The sequence below is a fragment of the Sturnus vulgaris genome, chromosome 8, assembly GCF_052056855.1.
Source record: "Sturnus vulgaris isolate bStuVul1 chromosome 8, bStuVul1.hap1, whole genome shotgun sequence".
Classification (NCBI taxonomy): Eukaryota; Metazoa; Chordata; class Aves; order Passeriformes; family Sturnidae; genus Sturnus; species Sturnus vulgaris.
The window spans coordinates 29,295,278-29,316,364 of NC_142250.1; the positions used below are offsets into that span (position 1 = coordinate 29,295,278).

General features: G+C 40.9%; 1 protein-coding gene across 1 annotated transcript; it reads left to right on the forward strand.

The window, feature by feature from the left end:
* Window positions 1–471: 471 nt before the first annotated feature.
* On the forward strand, window positions 472–19,846 carry ACSL5 (acyl-CoA synthetase long chain family member 5). The gene is made up of 21 exons (XM_014872499.2): window positions 472–1,193; window positions 8,780–8,965; window positions 9,502–9,610; window positions 10,264–10,328; window positions 10,408–10,509; window positions 10,816–10,915; window positions 11,605–11,783; window positions 12,396–12,428; window positions 12,615–12,666; window positions 13,185–13,258; window positions 13,706–13,783; window positions 13,999–14,133; window positions 14,611–14,745; window positions 14,820–14,915; window positions 15,445–15,517; window positions 16,282–16,370; window positions 16,450–16,566; window positions 17,011–17,154; window positions 18,078–18,179; window positions 18,555–18,626; window positions 19,002–19,846. The coding sequence occupies exons 2-21, from the start codon at window positions 8,810–8,812 to the stop codon at window positions 19,140–19,142; spliced, it is 2,052 nt and encodes a 683-aa protein (XP_014727985.1). The 5' UTR covers window positions 472–1,193; window positions 8,780–8,809; the 3' UTR covers window positions 19,143–19,846.
* The last annotated feature ends 1,241 nt before the right edge of the window (window positions 19,847–21,087 follow it).

Below are 21,087 nucleotides of genomic sequence, written 5' to 3' on the forward strand. Positions count from 1 at the left end.
TTCTAATATCCAAATTAAACCTCTCCTGAGCTTCCATTCTCTTGGGTCCTGTCACTGGTCACCACAGAGAAGAGCTGCCTGCCCCTCCTCTCCCCACCACAAGAAAGCTCTCCTCCTCAGACACATCTTCTCCAGGCTAAACAAACCAAGTGCCCCCAGCAGCTCCTCATATAGCTTCCCCTCAAGGCCCCTCACCATCTTTGTTATCCTCCTTTGGATGCTCTCTAATAAGTGAGTGCTGAAAGGACTTTGCTATTCAGCCCTATCTCTTGGATCATGTGTAGAAAATGTCTTCCAAAGATCACATCCACATCCAAAGCTCCATCTGCATAGCTCACCTCTCAACTGTCTTTCTCAAGCAACATTAAGCACAGGCACTCTCTTATTCCCATTTCAGAGATAGAGGAAGGCAAAAAAAAAAACCCCAAACCAAAATCACCGCTATTTAAATCAACACAAGAAATCTCTCACAAAACAAGCTTGGCTTTCTTGGCAGTTGAGCAAGTGCACTAACCTTTGCACAGTGTCAAAAGGGAAGGTGCCCCATGGTGAGATAACCAGCCCCCTGTGCATCCCAACTGCGCTGACAGCCCTGACCCCAAAGTGGCTGTGGCTGCTTCACAGCCCCTTGGAGCTGCAAGGCAAACCTGTGCCCCAATGGCTGGACATGTTAAGGACAGGACTCTACACAAAGCATCTGGTGAAAAACATTGGAATATGTTTGCTTGCCCGAAGTGCAATCTGAGAGGCACCTTTTCTTAGTGAGGCAAGACTTGTTCAGTGCCGCTGCACACTTGGAGTAAATGAGAGCCCTATGAAAAACCCAGGGCTGCAGCTTTCACAGGGCTGGGGTTAGTTTTCACAATGTGCTGCTCTCTTCTAACACTGTTATGCAAGACTTGTATGTTTAACATTTCTAACCAGCCAAAATTGCTCTTTATATTTGATCAGGAATAATTTTTTTTTTACCTTTGAACCTGTTGCAAGGCAGGTTCAAAGGTTACCTGGGTGCAGTGTCGCCTGTTTATTAAAGCCACACACTGATGATTCGGGGCTTAGTCCTGCCACGGGAGCTGGGGAAGCACCACTGGAGCTGGGGAAGAACCAACCCTAGAACACCCCTTGGGAGTTGTAAAGCAGCAAAGGAAACAAGCTGTACCAGCCCCTCCACCCTCCTCCAGCACTGAAGGAAGGTAAGCAAATCCCTCCACAGAGCCTGTGTTTCCCAAGTACTGGGCTTCCTGCTCCTGCAGAGAAGTACTGCAAGTGGGATAATAACCTCAATTTGCTGCAATACCCGGATCCAATGCCCCCTTCTTATCACCCTGTGTGCTGTTAAAGGCAACAGCTGCATAACTGGCTGCATGTTATTAAAGAAGCAAGCCTGGGCTCAGGGGTGGCAAACAGGGAAATCACAGCTTGAATGAGAGCAGCCACCTGAACACTCCCTGTTGCTATAGACTGGCTGGAGGTAGAAACCTGTCTACAGTTCAGGCTGAAGCCATTTTCTTATCTGTTTGTTAGTTTTGCCTATTTAAAGATAGGCACAAAGCAGCAGTGCCAGGCTCCCATTCAGACTAATGTTTAAAGCAGGTTCCAAAAATATAGGAATATTTGTTTCCACAGCATCACAAGTAGTAAAAGGTTGCAATATGCTAGATCATTTATATGCACAAGTTTATTGGCAACATTTAATACAATAGAATCTAGCTTAACCCCTAACTAAGAACATAGAAGCTGTCAATAATGCCTTTTGAAGTGGTTTAAAAGGCCATATCATAGGGTATGGCACACCAGATTGTTGCCATTACCTTGGTACAACAGCTTGTTGTAGCTATAGAGATGGAGCCTTCTCCAAGCTCTTGCTTGTGCACAGAGACCATGGTGAAGACAAAGATCAACCTGAAATCAAGCTGCAAGCAAGAGAACTGGCAAAAAGCATGCTGCTCTTCTAAGTCCTAAGCCCATCTCCTATCCATACCTCCTTTCCTGAGGAACCCACTTGTGCTCTGAGATCGTTTCTGATCCAGTGCAGTTATTCTGCTTTACAAAGCTGGACATGACCCTTGAAAAGCAGAACAGAGCAATAAAGAATTATTATGTTTATAGCATTAAGAAAACAAACTGGAATTCAAAAATCATACAAATAAAGTGAGCTCACTCCTCCCACAGGCTCACAAAATTTAAATCCAAGTTTTGAAGGGACAACAAAGAAAACATTACATGGAGCCAATACTTTCATTTATTTCTATCCTCTGCTATTTGCTATATGTAGAAAGGTTCTTTTGACATCTTTGGATAACAAAAACTCATATTGTGCCATGACCTTAAGGTTTGTTACACTTGATTCATCCTCTATGCAAAACTTTTCTGACAGCGACAACAGAAAGGAAACAACCTGAAATCCTCATACACATAAGCTACCCACTGCTCATCTTAAGTCACTAATGGATATGAGGGATGCAGGTGTAAATTTTATATTCATGCACAAAGAGAAGCAAAGGCTGAGATTCATAACTCTGCTTTGTTTTTTGACAGAAAATCACTAGCAGAAAAAAGATCTGTGCCTTTCAAAAATCTGGAGTTTATTCAGATCATTGATGAAAAATTAAAAGCTTCAACATTCGCATGTCACTTGTTATGTGTATCAGGGGAAGAGTGTCAGCTGTATTCTAATTTATGAGCATTGAGCAGAAATGATCCTTAAGGAGAAGCTTTCCTATGTGCATCCTTTAATCCCTTTTATGTTGGAGCTGTGACACCTCTGAGCCCAGGCAATAGAGCATAGCCCTACCAGCCTGTGGAGCTCTACATCACATCCTGGGCTCCTGACAGGCCAGGTAGGGCTGTGCTGTGGACATTGCTCCCACCCTGCAGCAAAGGGACTGCACCTCAGATACACAGCACTGCTACCCAGCAGCTGACCAATGACAGCACAAATTCACTGCTTATTCTCTTGCTCCTGGAAAAATAACAGCCCAAGGCCAGCTATCTGAAGGGGGGAAATGGTAAGAGAGGCACATGGAGCGGGTGATAGTGGACCTGGCTGAGCTGGGAGCCTGGCCTTGTCTCCTTTCTGTAAGCACAAATGCCCCCTGACAGGCACTGTTAGAGCTGAAGCTCATAGCTTCTCTGATATGCCACAGGAACATGTCTGGGAGGGCAAAACCAAAGGCAGAGGACTTCCATGAGGAAAAAGTTTTTTGTTTTTCATGCTCAGCTTACAGGAAAATCAGTGAATCAACGCTAAGTTTCCCTGAAAGATACTTATATGGCTAAATAATGCCACAACTACATGTAAGTTAGGTCTACCTGAATAGCATAAAGTTTACAGCAGCAATAAAAACATAATTGCATAGTAGGGGCCACGAGTTTTAGGGAGCCAAGGTCCAGTACAGGTTGTATTTTGGATGCAAGTACATGCTGTGTTAATTCCATCTCAGCTTTATGATTTGTCTAATAAGATTACTCTGAAATCATGCAGCATAGGAAAACTGTCAGATGGGGAAACTCCTAAGTGAAGAAAACAATTCTAAAATCTGAGGTTAAGGCAATAAAGAAGAGAGAGAGGTGAAGTTACTGTCTTCCTATCCCTCCAAACTTACTGCAAAATTCCAGTTATATTAGACAAGCATTGAAGAGAAAAAGGAAAAACCCAACAGCAAGAAACCTAACACCAAACAAAAATAAAACAAAACCATCAGCAGAAATCCAGCCTGCCAGGAAGTCCATTGCAGCAATATATGAGAAATGTTTTAGTCAAAACATTTTGTTGGTACTACAGGCTACAAAGGTCTGCTCACTTTAGCATATATGCAGCTATAGAGAGAAAATTGCTATTGTTGAGAATACAGCTTTATATGTAGAGAAGATAATAGCAAAGAGATTAGAAAGAATAAGCTATAAATATGATTTTAAAATGTTTTGCTTTACTTTTCATTTAGGTCTACTTTAAGTTGTTTTCATTAACAAACAAAAAAGCTCAATGACTTCCTCTTGTGTGGGTGGGTTGTTGGTGTTGTTTTTGTTTTATTATTTTTAATCACTCCAGTTCCCCCATACGAGTTCCTCCCCTTTAAAGCTACCCTCCCAACGTGCTTTACTGCTTGCTGATTTATTTAAACTGGAGGCAGGAAACTGGCTGTGGTTTTTAACATGAGTGTTACCTAAGTGGTGTTGGTTTTGTACAGTGCTACTAAGGCTCCCTTTTGCTTAAGGAGACGAAGTTGATTTCCTACCCTATATTCAAAATGGTAGGTGCCTTTACTCACTAGCTTTCATCCCTATACATGCTCTGCCATATTTTCTCTGTAAGTAATGAAGTTCTACAGTATTTGTTTTATTGCTCATGGGTTTGCTTGTTGTTACTCACATGGGCTTTACTAAATCCAATGTGCAAGTGCAGTGATTAGATGCAGGGTTCAAGATAATGAGTTTTTCAGGAGACTCCTAGGAAATCTCTGGTAGTGTGCTATCAGTTAAATGTGGACCTTGGGCTGAGTTAAGTTCAGGTATGTGTTTGTTCTTTGCTCTTCATAATAGAACTGCTGTGATAATATGAAATAATAGACATTAATATCTAGAAACTTTAAGTGCTACCTTTTCTCTGTGTGGCTAAGGTGTCTAGTGATAATATTCTAGTTTTCTTAGGAGTTCTATGTGAATTTTCCAATCAAGCTTTTGTTCTTGCTCTTAATACCTTGCCCTATCACTAGAGAAAACTGCCTATTAATATAGTATTTACGCATGAATGTTTTGCAAGAAGTGAACCTGTATTATCCAGTAGGATAAACAGTAACCTGCTGTTTGCATAGAACCTGCTATACTGACTATATTTTAAATTCTTAAAAACTTCAAAGGGCCAGTTGAGCATGTTTCTAAGTAGGTAGTTTCAAGGAGAAAATCTGATTTAAAGACTATATGAAAACTTGGCTTTTCAATTAATTTGAGAAAATAACTTTTAGTACTAAGTAGTGTCATGGTGTTGTTGCCCTCTTGATGGAGAGACAGTAATATCCAACACAGTAAGATTACTTACTAGAAAAAAAAAAGGCCTTTCTATTTAAATATCCTGAAACTTGAATTCAATAGGTTTTATCAGCAAGGATCAGAAACCACAGCACTCTACTTCCTGAAAGTACGTTACTGAGGCCTCGTCCTTTCCCACCCTCTAGCAGAGTGTTTCTCAGCTAAGATCAAAGGGTGCTTGAACTGTTTGGCTCTGACTCTCTGAAGAGGTACTCTAAAAGCAAAGCCTCACTGAAGTATAACCTGGGCTTAATGCAGGTTACTGAGCATTTGGCTTCGTTTTTTGCGTGGCTCTGCTCAGAAGTCACTGCTGAGCTTTAACTTCGCTCAAAGTTAGATGTTCCTAAACCCTGTGGAACACAAGACTTCAGCTGCATCAAGGAGGAATGTGTAAGATACGGTTTCCAAGGAGTAGGAAGTGGCACGGTGGCTCACATCTGTGGGATGACACCAGGCAAGAGCTGAACTGCGTAAGCAAATGGAGAGAGTGAGCTACTGCTGATTAAGTAACTAATTAGTGTAGGTGGCTGTACTCCACTTTTCCTGCTTGTAAACAGTCAGTGTTACCTTACTAATCCTGAGAAAAAAGATGTCACCATCACATCAAAAGCTTAGGCAAACTTGATACAAAGTACGTAACTCCAGAAGACATTCTCCCAGGCAATGCAGACTGTTGCTTCCAAATTTGTGCAAGTATCTGAGGTTGCTTTGCTGTCCATAATGAACTCTTGCAATGCAGATGACACTGATTTTTCTTCATATTTATGTACTTAAAAGTACAAAGATCAGCCACATTCCAGTGGAGAGAATCTCCTCATGTGGAGAGCATAGAGAATAACTTTAATTCCTTCTAGGTAATGAAGGAATAGCTATAAAGGGGGAGGTACAGTAGAAATGAGACTGTGTACTCCTGAACTCAAGGCTGTAAATGGTATCTCTGTAATCTTTTCTGATAAAAACTAAGCCTTTGACTCTAGAGCTTAGTGCATCTTATCCCTGACCATTGATCAGGGCAGACAACCTAAGTACACTTTCAACTGTCCAGCATCTTACTGCACAAGAGGCTTAACAGGTGGTTTGAGACATCTTGTGCATTTTGTATCCCTGGGAGTTGAGCCTTCAGAACTCAGGGATTTCAGACACTCCACCTCTGACCCCTCTGATGTTTAAAAAGGCAACTGGTGCTCAGACTTACCCTGCAGTGGAGGCTGGTGTCTGTCCAAAATGCTCTGGTTTTTTCTTGTTCTGCACTGAGTTTTCACCAAGTTGATATAGATCAGGTATTATGTATGCATGGGGCACTTGGATTTGTGGGTTGAACTCTGGTTGTAGCTGTTCCATAGCACAGATCCAGGCTGGAGCTGTTCTCTTACCATGGAACAGGAAGGTCTATTGAGTATGGGTTCCTTTTCTGCTTTGAGGGCAGCAGGATTAAGTGACATTTGGATGATACCAGAGGTGATAAAGTGGCAGCTACTTCGACTGACAAATAGTTACAGTAAAAGCTCTAGGCATAGGAAACAACTGTCCTAATTCTGGGAATTGACACAAATTTGATGACAATCTCTTGCCACAGCTTGAATAACACACCCTATGTGCTTTGATAGAAGAGACTAAAGCCCATTTGTGGAAATATTGTTGGAAAGTAAAAGCAAAAACATGTGAGAATAGATGTGTCAGTATAAAATGCTTCCAACATAGAAATGGTGCAAATGTGATTTGCTCTATCACTTGAATTTAGTAGTGGGCTCTGAGCTAAAGGAAAAAAGTTTATATATCCAACCTTTCATGGAGAGGGAGAATGGAGATGCCTCTACCTCTCTGCCTCAGTGCTCATGCTATAAAAGTCTTGCTCACATTAACAAAAGAGGAAGTGTAAACCACAAATCAGATGCCGTTTAATCACTGCAGAAAGCTGCTTGCTAACTGCTCCATTAATGGGCCACATAAATATAGTGTCAGGAGCAGCTGATTACCAAATTCACTTTATTAATAATCTTCAGTCTTCCAAACCAGCAGTGCTAAACCTAAACTGCTAAGTAGCTTTACCCTGAATGTAAACTTGATCAGCAGACCTGGATTTAAGTTCTGCTTCTTTTTTTTTTTTTTTTTTTTTTTTTTAATCCAGGGTCAATTGATAAAGGCCCAAAGGAAGGGTGATATATGGGTGATATGCTGTGCTGCAAACAGGTTTGTGTTCCCATAGGTTTAATATGCCCAGTGACTGGAATTGCCCATAAGTAGAGAGTCACAAAGGCAGTTTCTGCCTTTCTGGCTGTAGCACAGTCTTTTTCGACTATCTACAAAAAGCCAAGGTCAGGAGTTTGAAGGGATGGAAAATTTGAAGGCAACTAAAGTTTAGAGTAGAAAAGAGGATTAGGGAGCTGGTATTTTTCAGATATGTAGGTGATGTGCATCTGGCAGCTTGGACTTGCTGAAAAGCCTCTAAGGTACCCTTTCTTATCCAGATGCTGAGCAGGCAAAGCATGCCTTTTCTTACCAGAGAACATACCAGGATTGCTGGTAACCTGCCACTGGAAACTACGAACTGTAAAACACATACAGGTAATCTAAATGATCAGTCTAGGCTCAGACACCCAAATTCTGACTTCAGGTCCTGGCTGAATGTACTAACAGTTTGTAAAATACCTTCAACTTCATTGGAATTATACTTAAAGGGTAACTGGAACTCATTCCATCAGGACCCCTGGTATTTTTGTACAGGGATTTAGTTGATAGCAGACATATTATCTACTGATGGGGTTCCCTTGATTCTGTACGTAGCACTTTGAAAGAGTGTTGTTATTCATCTTGCAAAGTGTGAGGTGGTGTGTCCTGCACAGATATTTAGACACTAACAAATACAAGTTGCTGAGATCTGAGCTGATTCAGACAAAAAGCAGTCCTTTCTCTTGGCAATTCAATCTTAAAACACATCAGAATATTTTTGAGATAAAAGTACTTGTTTCTAAGGAAGAAAGCTCAGGTCTCTGTCTTATAAGAAAGTCTGCATTCTCAGATTTTGTTTCCCTGCCCCTGACAGGGCATCCCCTGGGGGATGCAAGCAGCAGAATTTTTTCTGTATTCCCCAGCTAGACTTCCATTGCACACATTGACTTCCAGGTCACCACTTCCTAATGGAAAGCAACTTTCACAGTTTTTATTTGTGCTGTTTTTTTTGGCTGACCACAGTGTCACTCTCTGAAATATTTGTCTAGCATGACCAGTAAAGGCAGCTGACAATGAATATACTGTTTGTCCTGCAGACATATATGTAGGTGTATCAAACATGTAATTTATCAATACCTTTTCTATTTCAGCAAAACCATTTCCTATTGAACACTTACAATATGGAGGAATTTTCTTACTTCCACAATTCACATCATTGAAGCATAGCCATTTTTTGGTTATACTTGGGGAGATAGATTTGGGAAATTATATACTGGTTTTCTCCAGACAGATTATTTTACTTAAGGATGGAAAGAATCTGTTCCTTGTCTGACTTCATCAGGCTTCAGCTTTTTGTGGAGGTGGATGCAGCATAGATTAAGATTTATGGGGACAGGTGACTTAAGATCTCTTAAGAGGCTTAAAACATTGCATAAGTGTGCTTCACTATTGTACCACGACTCTCCAGGGGCAAACTGCTGAAATGATTTGCAGTATTGTTTAACAAGCTACTTAAGTAACCACTGCTCATAGGTAATTAAAGCTTCTACCTCAAGTCTACTAAACCTCCTGTTTGTTTCAGGTTCAACTCTGGCTCCACTGATCCAGCACAATGATCTGGATACTTCAAGTATTGTTCTCACCGCTCCCAACACCAGCATTGATCAGTCTCATTGCATTTGGAGGTGTCATCTTCCTGTGGGTGATAAGCAGGCCAAAACCCCTTTTACCTCCTGTTGACTTGAACAAGCAGTCAATAGGAATTGAGGTAATGCTTTCTCTGCTTGTGGGCATGGTCTGTTTTGGAGCTTAATCTGAATACTGATCCATTCTGATTCTGGGTGTCAGTGGAAACTCTTCTGTCTGATGTGAATAGCCTTCTCTCCCAGGTGTACAAGTCAAGAGCATGTTGGGGAGATGAGAAGTCTTAAGATGCTAAGATGAGAAAAAGCAGCTCCTTCCAACTAGGGCTAGGTGGGCTTTTTACTAGATGGCTTTGGCTGTCAGACCTTCCTGTATTCTTAATGCACTGCATCACCTTTGAAACCGGTGCTAGATTCATGTAATAAGACAAGTGGTAGCAGTCAGTCAAGGCCTCTCAATAACCTGTAACTGAACGTTAATTTGGGCCATCTAGAAAATTCCTCTGCATGTGGCTGAGTAGACCAAAATCAGAAAGGGAAAAGACTTCCCTAACAATGCAGTGCTATTGAAATGCTTTAAAGGGGATTGATGAGAGAACGACTGAGGAACAAATAACATTTCATCTGTTCTGCACTGTTTCATGCCATGCTCTGTTTCTAGGGAGGAGCCAGAAGAGGTGCACTCTTGACAGATAATAACCTGCTTTCTTATTACTTTGAAGATGCTAAAACCCTGTATGAAGTTTTCCAGAGAGGAGTGAGTATTTCCGGTAAGCTTTGCATGGTAGTTAGTACTTGTCTATCACAAGTAAGCAAATTTTTTTCCAAGATCCTTTTCCTTGTGCCTTGGCAGTGGTAATAATTAATGCAGGCTAGCAAAAGCTCTTCTAGCCTTCTGTGGGGTGGAGAGACAAGTGACCATATTTCTCCCTGTCCCAATTTAGCACTGATCTTATTTGGCAGACTGGGCAAGAACAAATACTGGAAGCTGGAGATGGTAGAGTTCAGTCAAGAGTCAGCAGATACAAAGCATCAGAGGAACTGGGAGGGGGGAAACACCTCTCCTTTGTCTTATGGTGTGAGTTTTCCTGCAAAATAGCTGCCTGTTTACAACAGATGTGAATTTGTGCACATCACAAGTCCTATGCATGGAAATATGTGATGGTTTGCAAGCTATTGCAGCCTCACAAAGGTTGTGCAATGGAAAAAATATCACCAGATCTTAGAAGCATTGCCTGTAAGGGTAAAGCTAAGTCTTACAATCTTGGTTTGGGCAAAGTGCTTAACTATGGACACTGACTTGCTCTCCAAGGAGTCACCTAAATGTCTGACTGAAAACATTTCCCACTTCAAATCTTTCTATTGTAGTGTTATGTCACTTCAGTACTGAGCTTGAAATTGCTTTTCTGAACTCTTTCATTAGGAAATGGTGACTGTCTAGGCTACAGGAAACCCAAGCAACCTTATCAGTGGCTGACATATAAACAGGTGAGTATTGTAAATGACAGATTAATTAATTTGGGATGCTCCCTTATCACACTAAAGTGGGGGAATAACTATCTTGCAGGTTTCAGACAGAACTAAATACCTGGGATCAGGGCTTCTGCAAAAAGGATGCCAACCATCATCAGACCAATTTATTGGCATTTTTGCTCAGAATAGGCCAGAGGTAAGCAACATATTGTGTATTCTTTCCTACACTATTCTGACACCTCGGGGTGAGAGGAGAATCTGTATTTAAATAGCTTCAGGCCACATGAGGAACAATCACAACGTTTTCCTTCCCAATTCCCTTCTTACTGACTGAGCATATGCCATTCCAAGCATGTAATACAATGACCTCTCACAACTCTTATTCTCATGGATGTGCTCCTTCAGTAGCCCCCAGTGCCATGTGCAAGCTGTATGAAGTCTGTAGACAATCCTGGCTTGAGGGCTCCTAGTTTTCCTTAGCTGTGCTGTTTTCTTTTTTCAGTGGATCATTTCAGAGTATGCCTGCTATACCTACTCAATGGTTGCTGTTCCACTCTATGACACTCTGGGACCAGAGGCCATTGTATACATTGTTAACAAAGGTAAATATTGACTTCCACTCTTTCAAAAGGATTTTTCTAGGAAACTTTGTTTTGAGAGAGCTAAGTTCAAGGGAATTTGAAAAAAATCAGAGTAGCTTTAACCTATCTGCTCTTATAGACACTTAATTTCTTAGTGAAGCTTCTTTGTTGGGCACATGGTTCATTCTTCAGCCTAAAAGAATCCAGTGGGCTTCCTATGTCTCCTAGTGTCTTAATTGCAAGACCACTGAAGGATGTGCTGGATCCTGTGGATCATTCTGCAATCAGAGTGCTCAACTACTTGTTATTTGAGATTTTGTAATATTGAACTCCCACACTGCCAAACAATCAGACAATGCAGACAGACTTGCATGTAAATTAAAACTAGATGTGTGTGTCTGTCTGATTTAAAGTTGTAGGACGAAAAGAGTAGAGGAGGGAAGGGTAAAGATATGCCTAAACCTGTTTAATCTATCTGGTTATTGCGTGTTCTAGAGAAACAACATCTAGCAGGCCATTATGAAATAACCTGGCAATGAAGTTAAATAAATCTTCAGAGGAACCTTCTTAGCACTGTAAGACAGCCACTGAATCCATATGAACAAATGCAAATGGCACCAAACCAATGTTATGTTCTAAAAGTTTGTGCTGCTGATCTGTCACTAGCCTTATGTCTTCTAAACAAACTTCTGATAATTTCTTTTCTGTAGCTGAAATAAGCGTGGTGATCTGTGACACGCCTGCAAAGGCAGAGGTCTTGCTTAAGAACTGTGAGGAAAAAAAGACCCCATGTCTGAAGATTATTGTTCTCATGGATCTCTTTGATAAAGAGCTCCAGGACAGAGGAGCTAAAGTGGGAATTGAAATTCTGTCACTGCAGGAGGTTGAGGTAGGTGGCTAAATGCTTCTGGAATACCTTGCCAGCTAAACATCTTTATCTTCTGTGGCAACAATGACACTTTAATGTAAACATTATCCAGTTGTCGTGCCTGTACCTGATATCTTGGTGAGCAGTCATTCTGAAACTTGATATCTTTAGCTAAATCGAGTTGCAGAGTTCAAACTGTGGACTAAAGCTGTGCCCATATGTTGTGGACAGCCAAGACTTGCTTACCTTAATTCGTGATACTGCTGTAACAGGATTTATCAGGCTTCTCAGCTGGCACTTGAGTCTAATTGGAACTGTAAATGCAAATTACTGGCTCCTTAGACATCCCAATACTAGGCTTAAGCTTGCATACATGTAAGGAGATGTGGCCTATGCCAAATAAAAGGAAACCTCTCCACTCATTCCAAACATTTGAATGTGTCCTTTCCACACTTGCAGCAGACAGTTTTTCAGAGTTATGTGTATTGGATTCAGGAAGAGTTTTCTGTTTGAATGAGATGGAGTATCAAGAGGCAAAGTAGTAAAACAGTTGTTGCATTTGAAATGCAATTACCTATTCACCTATTGTGCACATCTGTTAAGCTGTGGTTTTTTTTTTTTTTTCTAACGCAGGAGCTGGGAAGAAACAACATCAGGGAACCAGTTGTAAGTATCTCTATGCAACAGCTATAGACTTGTAAAACTAGTCTGTGGAAAGACCTCTTGCTATGCTGCTAGTAGAGGAAGCTGACAGATTTTTTTTGTGAACCAGAACTCCTGATTCATCACATAGGAATTGTATGTAATTACAGATAACCATCACACTGACTTTATGTGGCTTTTTCTCTCTAGCCTCCTAAGCCTGAAGATCTTTCTGTTGTGTGTTTTACAAGTGGAACCACAGGTAAGAATTTATAGTGATTCTTCCCCACTGAAAGAGCCTCCCCATGCATATTCCCTGCACAAAAATAAAGAAATCCTAAGAATATGGAAGTAAACCAGCAAATTAGAGCACTGTCAAACCACTCTTGCAGTATTACTTGGTATACTTTCACTACAAGTCAAGTGCACTACAATAAATCTTCTTAGAACTGGGGGCAAGAAAAGCCAAATTCATGTTGTCTTACCCTATGAAAAATGCAGCCTTAATGTTCAAGAGAATGGTTGCTCAACTGTGTATTTTGATCCACAGGGGCTAAAACAAAAATCTTGTTTCATCATTCTCTATGCTACTCCCAATTGCTCTGCTATTTCAGTAGCCATCTCTTTTATGTAATATCCACAGCTGAAAGCACTCAAGATGAGGCATATTTGTGATCTCTTATGATAATAATTGCTGGGATTGAGCCTAGCACTGAGATAGTTCAAACTGAGCCAAGAAGCAGCAAGAGCCATAGCTCACCTTGCTTGATCTCTCCCAAGGTAACCCTAAAGGAGCCATGCTGACACATCAGAATGTTGTTTCAAATGCTGCTGCCTTCCTTAGATGCACAGAGGTAAGCTACTCTCCAGGTTATGTCCCTCAGTCATGAAATCAGCTTTAATATGGGCATTTTCTGTAAACCATTCACTCCCAGAAACTGATGCTTTCCTAACTGCCCCCTTTTCAATGAGACAATACTACTGCAAGAAACTTGGTTTGAATTGAACAAGAACTTCTATGTAGAAATTATTCTAGAATGAGTCAGTCTTAAATAGTAAGAGTACTAAACCATCTATTTCAAGTCTTGCTAAAACATAAAACTAATTTTGAATTAGTGTAGCTGAGTGACAGCTGCAAATCTTGAGGAGGGGATGGACGAGCCTGAGACAGAGTTGCTTCAGTCATTAGAAGTGTCTGTCTCAAAGTAATTAAATTGATCAAATTTTAATTACTTTCTACTTAAAAGTAACTCAAGCAGGCACAGAAAATGCTAACCTACTTCTACTTCCTTTTCCTCTAGAACACAATTGAGTGTACACCTTCAGATGTTGCCATTTCCTATCTTCCTTTGGCTCACATGTTTGAGAGGGTTGTACAGGTACGTACAGAGATATGTATCTGAGTTTTTATAAATCAAATTATAGTAAAAGACATGTTAACAATCTGTATGTCCTCAAAACCTATTCACAAAATAACTATCCTTATTTTGTAATAACTGGGCACTGGAAACCGTGCTGCTTTTCGTAGACTAATAATTATGGCTAGTGAAGCTAGGAATTCTTCTTGACTAAAGTTAGTCTGGTCAATTTTTAGGCTGTGGTATATAGCTGTGGAGCAAAAGTAGGCTTCTTCCAAGGCGATATCAGGCTGCTAACAGATGACATGAAAACCTTGAAGCCAACGCTATTTCCAGTTGTACCAAGACTGCTCAATCGGATGTATGACAAGGTATGTCATATATTATTTATATGCAATCTTAGCTAAGTTTTCTTTGTGTTCATATGTTCAAACAAGCATACAAATACAAAATAGTATGGAATATGTGAAAACATCACCACTAGTTAATTACCCCTTAGCAGGAAGAATCTTTTAGAACCCTTTCTGAGGAGATGAAAAGAGCTCTGGGAGTGTAAGAACAGTGTTTCCAGTCATGACTGGGCTGTTAAGAGACAAAAACTTTGTTTACTTTTGTAATGCAAATGAATCAAGCGCAAAGCTAACAGGATCCCTGTTCCTCAAAGCTATGGCTGTAGTGTTTCAGCAGTAACATGAATTAGTATTGCCTTGGGGGTCACCTCCTAGACACTGCAGTGGTGAAGGCAGACCTTAGAACATCAAAGTAAGATTTGGTGCCTCTTAACAAAGCAAGAATGAGATGTACAGGTGTGAGTTAAACCCAAGAGTCACTGGTACTTTTTCTTGCAGATCCAGAGTGGTGCAAATACCCCAGTAAAGAATTTCCTGTTAAAATTTGCTGTGTTTATGAAGACGGCTGAAATAAAACAGGGCATCATTCGAAATGACAGCATTTGGGACAAGATAGTCTTCAAAAAAGTTCAGGTAAGTTATTCCAAGTGTAAAGGAGCTAAGCAATGTAATATTGGAGGATCTGATGGCTTCTTTTTCACTTGTAGGAAACCATGGGTGGAAAAGTGCGTATCATGGTGACAGGCGCAGCCCCTATATCTCCCTCTGTCCTGACATTTCTTAGGGCAGCCTTAGGCTGTCAGGTAAGCTGAGTTTTCTTTTCAAGTAAGCCCTATTTGACTGCACAAATGAGTGACCAGTGATATAGCTGGGGTCCAGCTCAGCTTGTTCCTGGGGAAAATGCTGTCAGTCTTGGGCATTTACAGACTGTTTCATCTGAGTTAACTGTAACAGGAAAAAAATTCTGCAGGGCCCACTTCAAACTACACTACCAAAACACTGTGCTGTAGGATCTGAGAAGAGGAATAGAGCAGCAGAAATAGGAAAATATAGCACCCAAAGTTAGGCAGCTGCCTCTGAGTTTTGTGGCTTATTCTGACAGTCAATGAGCTCCCAATGTAGCACATTTGAGAACAGAAAATGAGGTGACCAAAGCCAAGTTTGGATAGGTGAACTTTAACATCTGGTTACACCAATAAGATCAAGATATCTTAAAGGCAAAGGTTGTTTTGGCTTCCTTCCTAAGAAGATTTGAGCATGGGCACAGTTGAAACTGAGGCCTTTCAAACCAAGGACTTGATGTTCAAGGAATACTCATCCTTTCTCGCACAGATCTTTGAAGGTTATGGCCAGACTGAATGCTCAGCTGGATCCACTTTCTCAATGCCTGGAGACTGGACAACAGGTATGGGAGCTGAGACTTGAGAAGTCTCCCAGAGCTGTCCACATAAAGGGGCACTCAAGCCTAGGTGCTCTAATGCTTTTAGTTTAATGGAAATTAAATCATGGGTACTCAAAGTGATTCTTGCTAGCAACAGTCACCTACCTGCTTAATAGGTACTAAAATTCTTGACTCAACCAGGTGAAGAACCCCAATGTAAAGTGTCACAGGTCAGTTTAGACTTTGTCCCAGAATTAGGAAAGGGATAGAGAGAGCTGAGCAAAGTGCATAGAGACTTCCTGAATGGCCTTAAGAAACTAGCTTTGTCTGCTAAATGATGTTTTACTCAAAAATATTAGACATACTTGACTATTTTCATGAACGACCTTGAAGATTTAGCTTTTATTTTAGCAGTACTGGATATTCTAAATTCAGACTCAAGTCACCATCTTTGTGAACACAGTAACTGCAGAGCATAATGAGGATGAAATGCAAACGAATACCAGGATCTATGAGAGTTGCTCCTGAGGAGGCATGAGTAGTGTTTGTGGCTGGTTTGGTTGATTACACCAATAATACTCTAAGCATTGAGACTTACCTGCTATTTGTCCTGCATTAGCTGTCTGAAAATGGCATTGCAACAACTTGCTTGAACATTTGATGCCAGATGCCTTTAAAAGGACTTTAAAGGAGTTCTTGTTAAAGCAGTGAACAAACCCAGTAAGTATCTACAATTACTGCAGTCTTTTTTGTTGGGATTTTTGTTTTTGTTCTTTTTTTCCTCTTAGGCCATGTTGGAGCCCCTCTGGCTTGTAATATCATAAAACTAGATGATGTGGAAGAAATGAGCTACTTCTCTTCTAACAATGAAGGCGAGGTAGGTACCATCTCCTGTGTATGTCAGGGAATACTGAAACATAAGACTTGGTGATAACAGTGTTCTCTACTTGCTATAGGTCTGCATTAAAGGACCAAATGTGTTCAAGGGTTATCTGAAAGACCCTGAGAAAACAGCAGAAGCAATTGATAAAGATGGCTGGCTCCACACTGGAGACATAGGGAAATGGTTGCCAGTGAGTATTTGCTTAATACAAACCATCTCTTGCATGTGAATTCCTGTTACTTCACAGTAATCTCTAAAGATGGAATTTTAGGATAAAATCTCTACACAGTAGATTCACTAGATAACTCCAGGAAAAGCTCCAAAGGCCAATTAGGTTACAAGATATCAAATAACACCTGCTAGGCCCATAGTTAAGACTATTCTTCACTGTAGAAGTGATATAACAAGGTGTCTTGGTGTCTGTCAGATGAGAATAAAGGAGCTGTCTAATCATGTCCTGAGCTAACTGGAGAAATTTGAAAAACTCTTCTCTCTGTAGAAAGCAAAGACCAGCATGTGGTTTCTAGACTAGTTCCAGATGTGCCTTTCATACAGCAAAACAAAGCCTGTTAACCTTCTCTTATATAAGCAAGACAGTGACTTGAAACTAATGACCTCCACTTTTAACTTCTAGAATGGAACACTGAAGATCATTGATAGGAAGAAGAATATATTTAAACTTGCACAGGGAGAATACATTGCTCCAGAGAAGATAGAAAATGTCTATGTTGGAAGTGCTCCTGTAGCTCAGGTCTTTGTACATGGTGAAAGTCTGAGGGTAAGTGGTGTTAGGAGTGAGTATCCTGCAAGATTTTCTCCCATAACAAGTTCTGGATGATCAGGGCACACATATATGCATGTACAAGAGTCCTTGAACAAAATCTGTTCCTAAGAGAGGCATGTTTATAGGAAGATGTTCTCAGACCTACAGACTTCTCAAGTAACAACAGGAATTGTTGCAAGCTGGGTAAAGGCTAATTACATATTGGTGTGGGACTAGGACTTCAGGTTAGCTCTGTGTGGTTTAGAATCACAGAATAGTCCCCTCTGCAATAAGCAGGGACAACTTCAAGTAAAATAGGTTGTTCAGAACCCCATTCAGCCTGACCTTGAATGTTTCTAGGGATGGGGCATTTGCCACCTCTCTGGGCAACCTCTGCCATTGTTTTACCACCCTCACACTTTCAAAAAATTCCTTGTATTTAATATAGATTTACTGTCTTATGGTTTAAAACCATTACCTCTTGTCTTATGCCACAAGCCCTACTAAAAATTTGTCCCCATCTTTCTTGCAAGCTCCCTTTTAGTTTTGAAAGGCCACAAAAAAAGTCTTCCTGGAGCCTTCTTCAGGCTGAACAACCCCAATTCTCTCAGCCTTTCTGCACAGCACAAGTGTTTCTCCATTCCTTTGCCATGGAGGTGTTACCTATGCTAGCAGAGGCCAGTCTTCAATTTGTAAACTAGCCAAATGTAATTGCTGGATCATTCAGCACACATAAACTGTGTCAGTACTTCAATTACTGCTGACACAACTCTCAGTGACTTGGAATACTTCACAGCTACTTTGAAACTCTGCAAATGCATGGAGATGTGCATATGACTCGTCATAGAAATACAAGCAAGCTCACAAAGCCATTTAGCATGCCTTAGTATGCTTTCTTGGTCTCAGTAGTTTCTCTGACTATTTCCACTTGTTTTCAGTCTTTTTTAATAGGTATAGTGGTTCCTGATGCTGAGATACTTCCAGAATTTGCAGCAAAACTGGGAGTAAAAGGTTCCTTTGAAGAGCTCTGCAAAAACCCTGTGAGTGGTTTTGTGTTTAGTGGGTTAGAGATGGAATTTAGTTCTAAGTCCAATATTACATTGCTCTTACTTCGTTCTATCCACCTCTTTTCAGTAATTTGAACTGGTTTAATGCTGGGTAAGTCATGCAAGCATCCTTACAGCATAAACTGGAACTGGGCATAGGTGTCTCTTGTCTCTAGGGCTATTGCTGCTTCTTTTCCGGTAAGAAGATAGACATGACTTTGTAGTGGCCTTAATATGAGAAATCTTGAATGTTGAAATACGTGTTCTTGCCATCCTCAGTCCTTCCTGCCTGGGCAAATGGTTATGTTTTTGAGCTGCAATTACAGAATGACAGCTTTACCCACTCTGCTTCTGCTGTGTTTCTTCTAGGCAGTGAAGAAAGCGATTTTAGATGATATGATCAGACTGGGGAGAGAAGCTGGCCTTAAATCCTTTGAACAAGTGAGTACTTTCAAATCCTGCTTGCCACTAGCACCTGTATTGCTAACACAGTGGCTGGGAATTCTTCATTCCTGCTACTGCCTGTGCCAGGAGGGGCCCTGAGGCAGCTGCCCCAGACACCTGATTGAAGCAGACAGTGAAACACTGGCTGCCTGTCTCTACACCAGGCGACCAGGGGCTGTGAAGGGCAGCAGTAGCCATTGCCAAGAGATGGAGGTTCACAACAGGCTGTAAGGGCTGCTCTGGAATTCCACCCTCTTGCTGTGTCAGCCGAAAAAACAGTTTAGTTAGGACTGAATTGCCCAAGGAAGCTGGGAAGAACTGTTTTTTGTCTTCTAATGATGCATCATGCACTAAATTGTTTTCTTTTATTAGGTTAAAGACCTGTACATCCACACAGAGTTGTTCTCTGTAGAAAATGGACTCTTGACACCAACACTGAAGGCAAAGCGAGGAGACCTTGTTAAGTTCTTCCAGAAGGAGATTGAGGCCCTCTATTCATCTACTCAGGAATAAGTGGCCAGTTTAATTTAAACTGCATGGAGTCGTTAAATCTCTGACACTACATGGCCTGTGGTGAAGACAGGCTTGAGTGCAAGGGAACAGGAGCTTAAATTTATTTTTTTCTAGTACCTGAGAAAAAAGACTTGTGGATGAAGATGACTGTAGTATAACTGACAACTAGCAGTGTTAACATCCTGTGGGACTGAGCATCAACTGTCTAGGCAAAGCCAGAACTTTCATCTTTCTTGGACTGTGACTGAAATGCAAAAACATGCAAGAACCTCAGCCTTTAAAAGACAGCTGTATGCACTTCTCACTGTCAAAAGCAAATCTTGTTTTCCTGCTGAAACTATGAACTCCACTGTGACCGGTTGTGGATTGATCTGCATTCAGACTGAACTCAGTATGAATTCATGCTATCATGAATTCAGAATACGTAAATACAGAAGTGAATTTCCTGTTCCTAGTCCTGGACCACACTGTACAAGTTGTTTATAATGAAAATGAGTAATCTGGCATCAATTGGTTTGCAAAAGACATTTGTCTACAGCAAACAGTTCATTCTTTAGGAGGCACTGGATCAGTTTTTGCACATTTTCAAATGAAACAGCAGCGTTAAACCCTTTACACTTACAAATCTGAGCCTAGTAAGTGTAAAACTTTAGCTGTCAATCCTAAGGATATAGGATGCAATAAATTGAGATTGCACAATCAAACTGAAGCCTGTGTGAATTACTTGTGGCTCTGCTGCAACCATGTTGTCAGCTGCCAGGCTCTGTATGGCTGCAGCTAGAACCCAGCTGCTGCAGAACATGAACTTGTTCCCTACACTGTCACTGGTCAGCCACAGCTCCAGCCATGAGGCAAGAATATAGTGCAGTCCAGATTTGCTCCTGTACTCTAGTAGCTCCTCTACTCAACTTTCTTTTCCTTGTCTTCATTTTAGCCTGAGCTGAAAAAATGAATTTACCACATGAAATATGATGTGGGATTTTCTTGTGCTAAGCTGCTGCTTTAGAAAATGGTTTAAGCAAGATGAAAACTTTCTTATGTCTTCCATCAGTCTGCATTGTCTCTGCTGAGAGCTCCTCCCTGAACCTGCAGTAGTCAGCTCTAGCAGTTCAAAAGGCAGTGCTAACAAAGATGCAACACAGGGAAGGTGTATCCACAGCTTTCCTAGGCCAGTTCATTTTGTCTGCAGACAAGAATTGTCTTCCCTGTCTTGTTCAGACAGCTAGGGCTTTTCCTCTCCCTTTTTAATGCTCTTGGTCAGCTATCCCAAAATGAAAGCAAGATTTATCAAAAGATCTCCCCCTTACGGTTAGGCAGCTCTAGCTTTTACTAGTAAAAACAACTGACCCAATTCAGTTTCTAGTCTGTGCCCAAAGACCAGGCAACCATTTTGTCACTTACTGTGCTTGTCAGAAATATGAGGCTGTAAAGGTTTCTTATATCTCTGAAACTGCATGTAACAGCGTTGCTCATCTTTCCTGTTTTCCTTAAAGCAACGTGACATGCAAGTCAGTGATGGCTTAATCTTTTTCCCCAGGTGAGACTGGAGAGAAATAAAAAAAAAACTAAACAAGGAAGAAGAAATGTATCCCAGAACTGGTTTTGAACACAAAAATGAGCAAGTTAGTTGGGGATAGCAAATCCAGTACACCCAAGATCTACAGAAACTCGAGGCTGAATCCTGTGATGGCACCTGCTGCAGTACCTGGAAAGTAATTGTGTTGATATAATAAACAGTGATGCTTCCCTGCACAGATATGGTTGGAGGGTGAATGGCACTGCCTCAACAGTAAAACAGGAATTCAAGTGTAAATTTGTCTTCTATTGGTCTCTTGTGTGCCATGTCTGCTACATGAACTGATTTTCAAAATCTCTCAATCTAGCTGACATGTAATTCTACACTATGAGAGAACAAAAGCACCTGCTGCATTTTGGAGACTTTCAA

Coding starts and splice junctions, on each gene's coding strand:
- ACSL5 (XM_014872499.2), top strand. CDS start 8,810: ATGATCTGGATACTTCAAGTATTGTTCTCACCGCTCCCAACACCAGCA. Junction 10,916..11,604: donor TGTATACATTGTTAACAAAG/GTAAATATTGAC, acceptor TCTTTTCTGTAG/CTGAAATAAGCGTGGTGATC. Junction 12,667..13,184: donor TTTTACAAGTGGAACCACAG/GTAAGAATTTAT, acceptor ATCTCTCCCAAG/GTAACCCTAAAGGAGCCATG.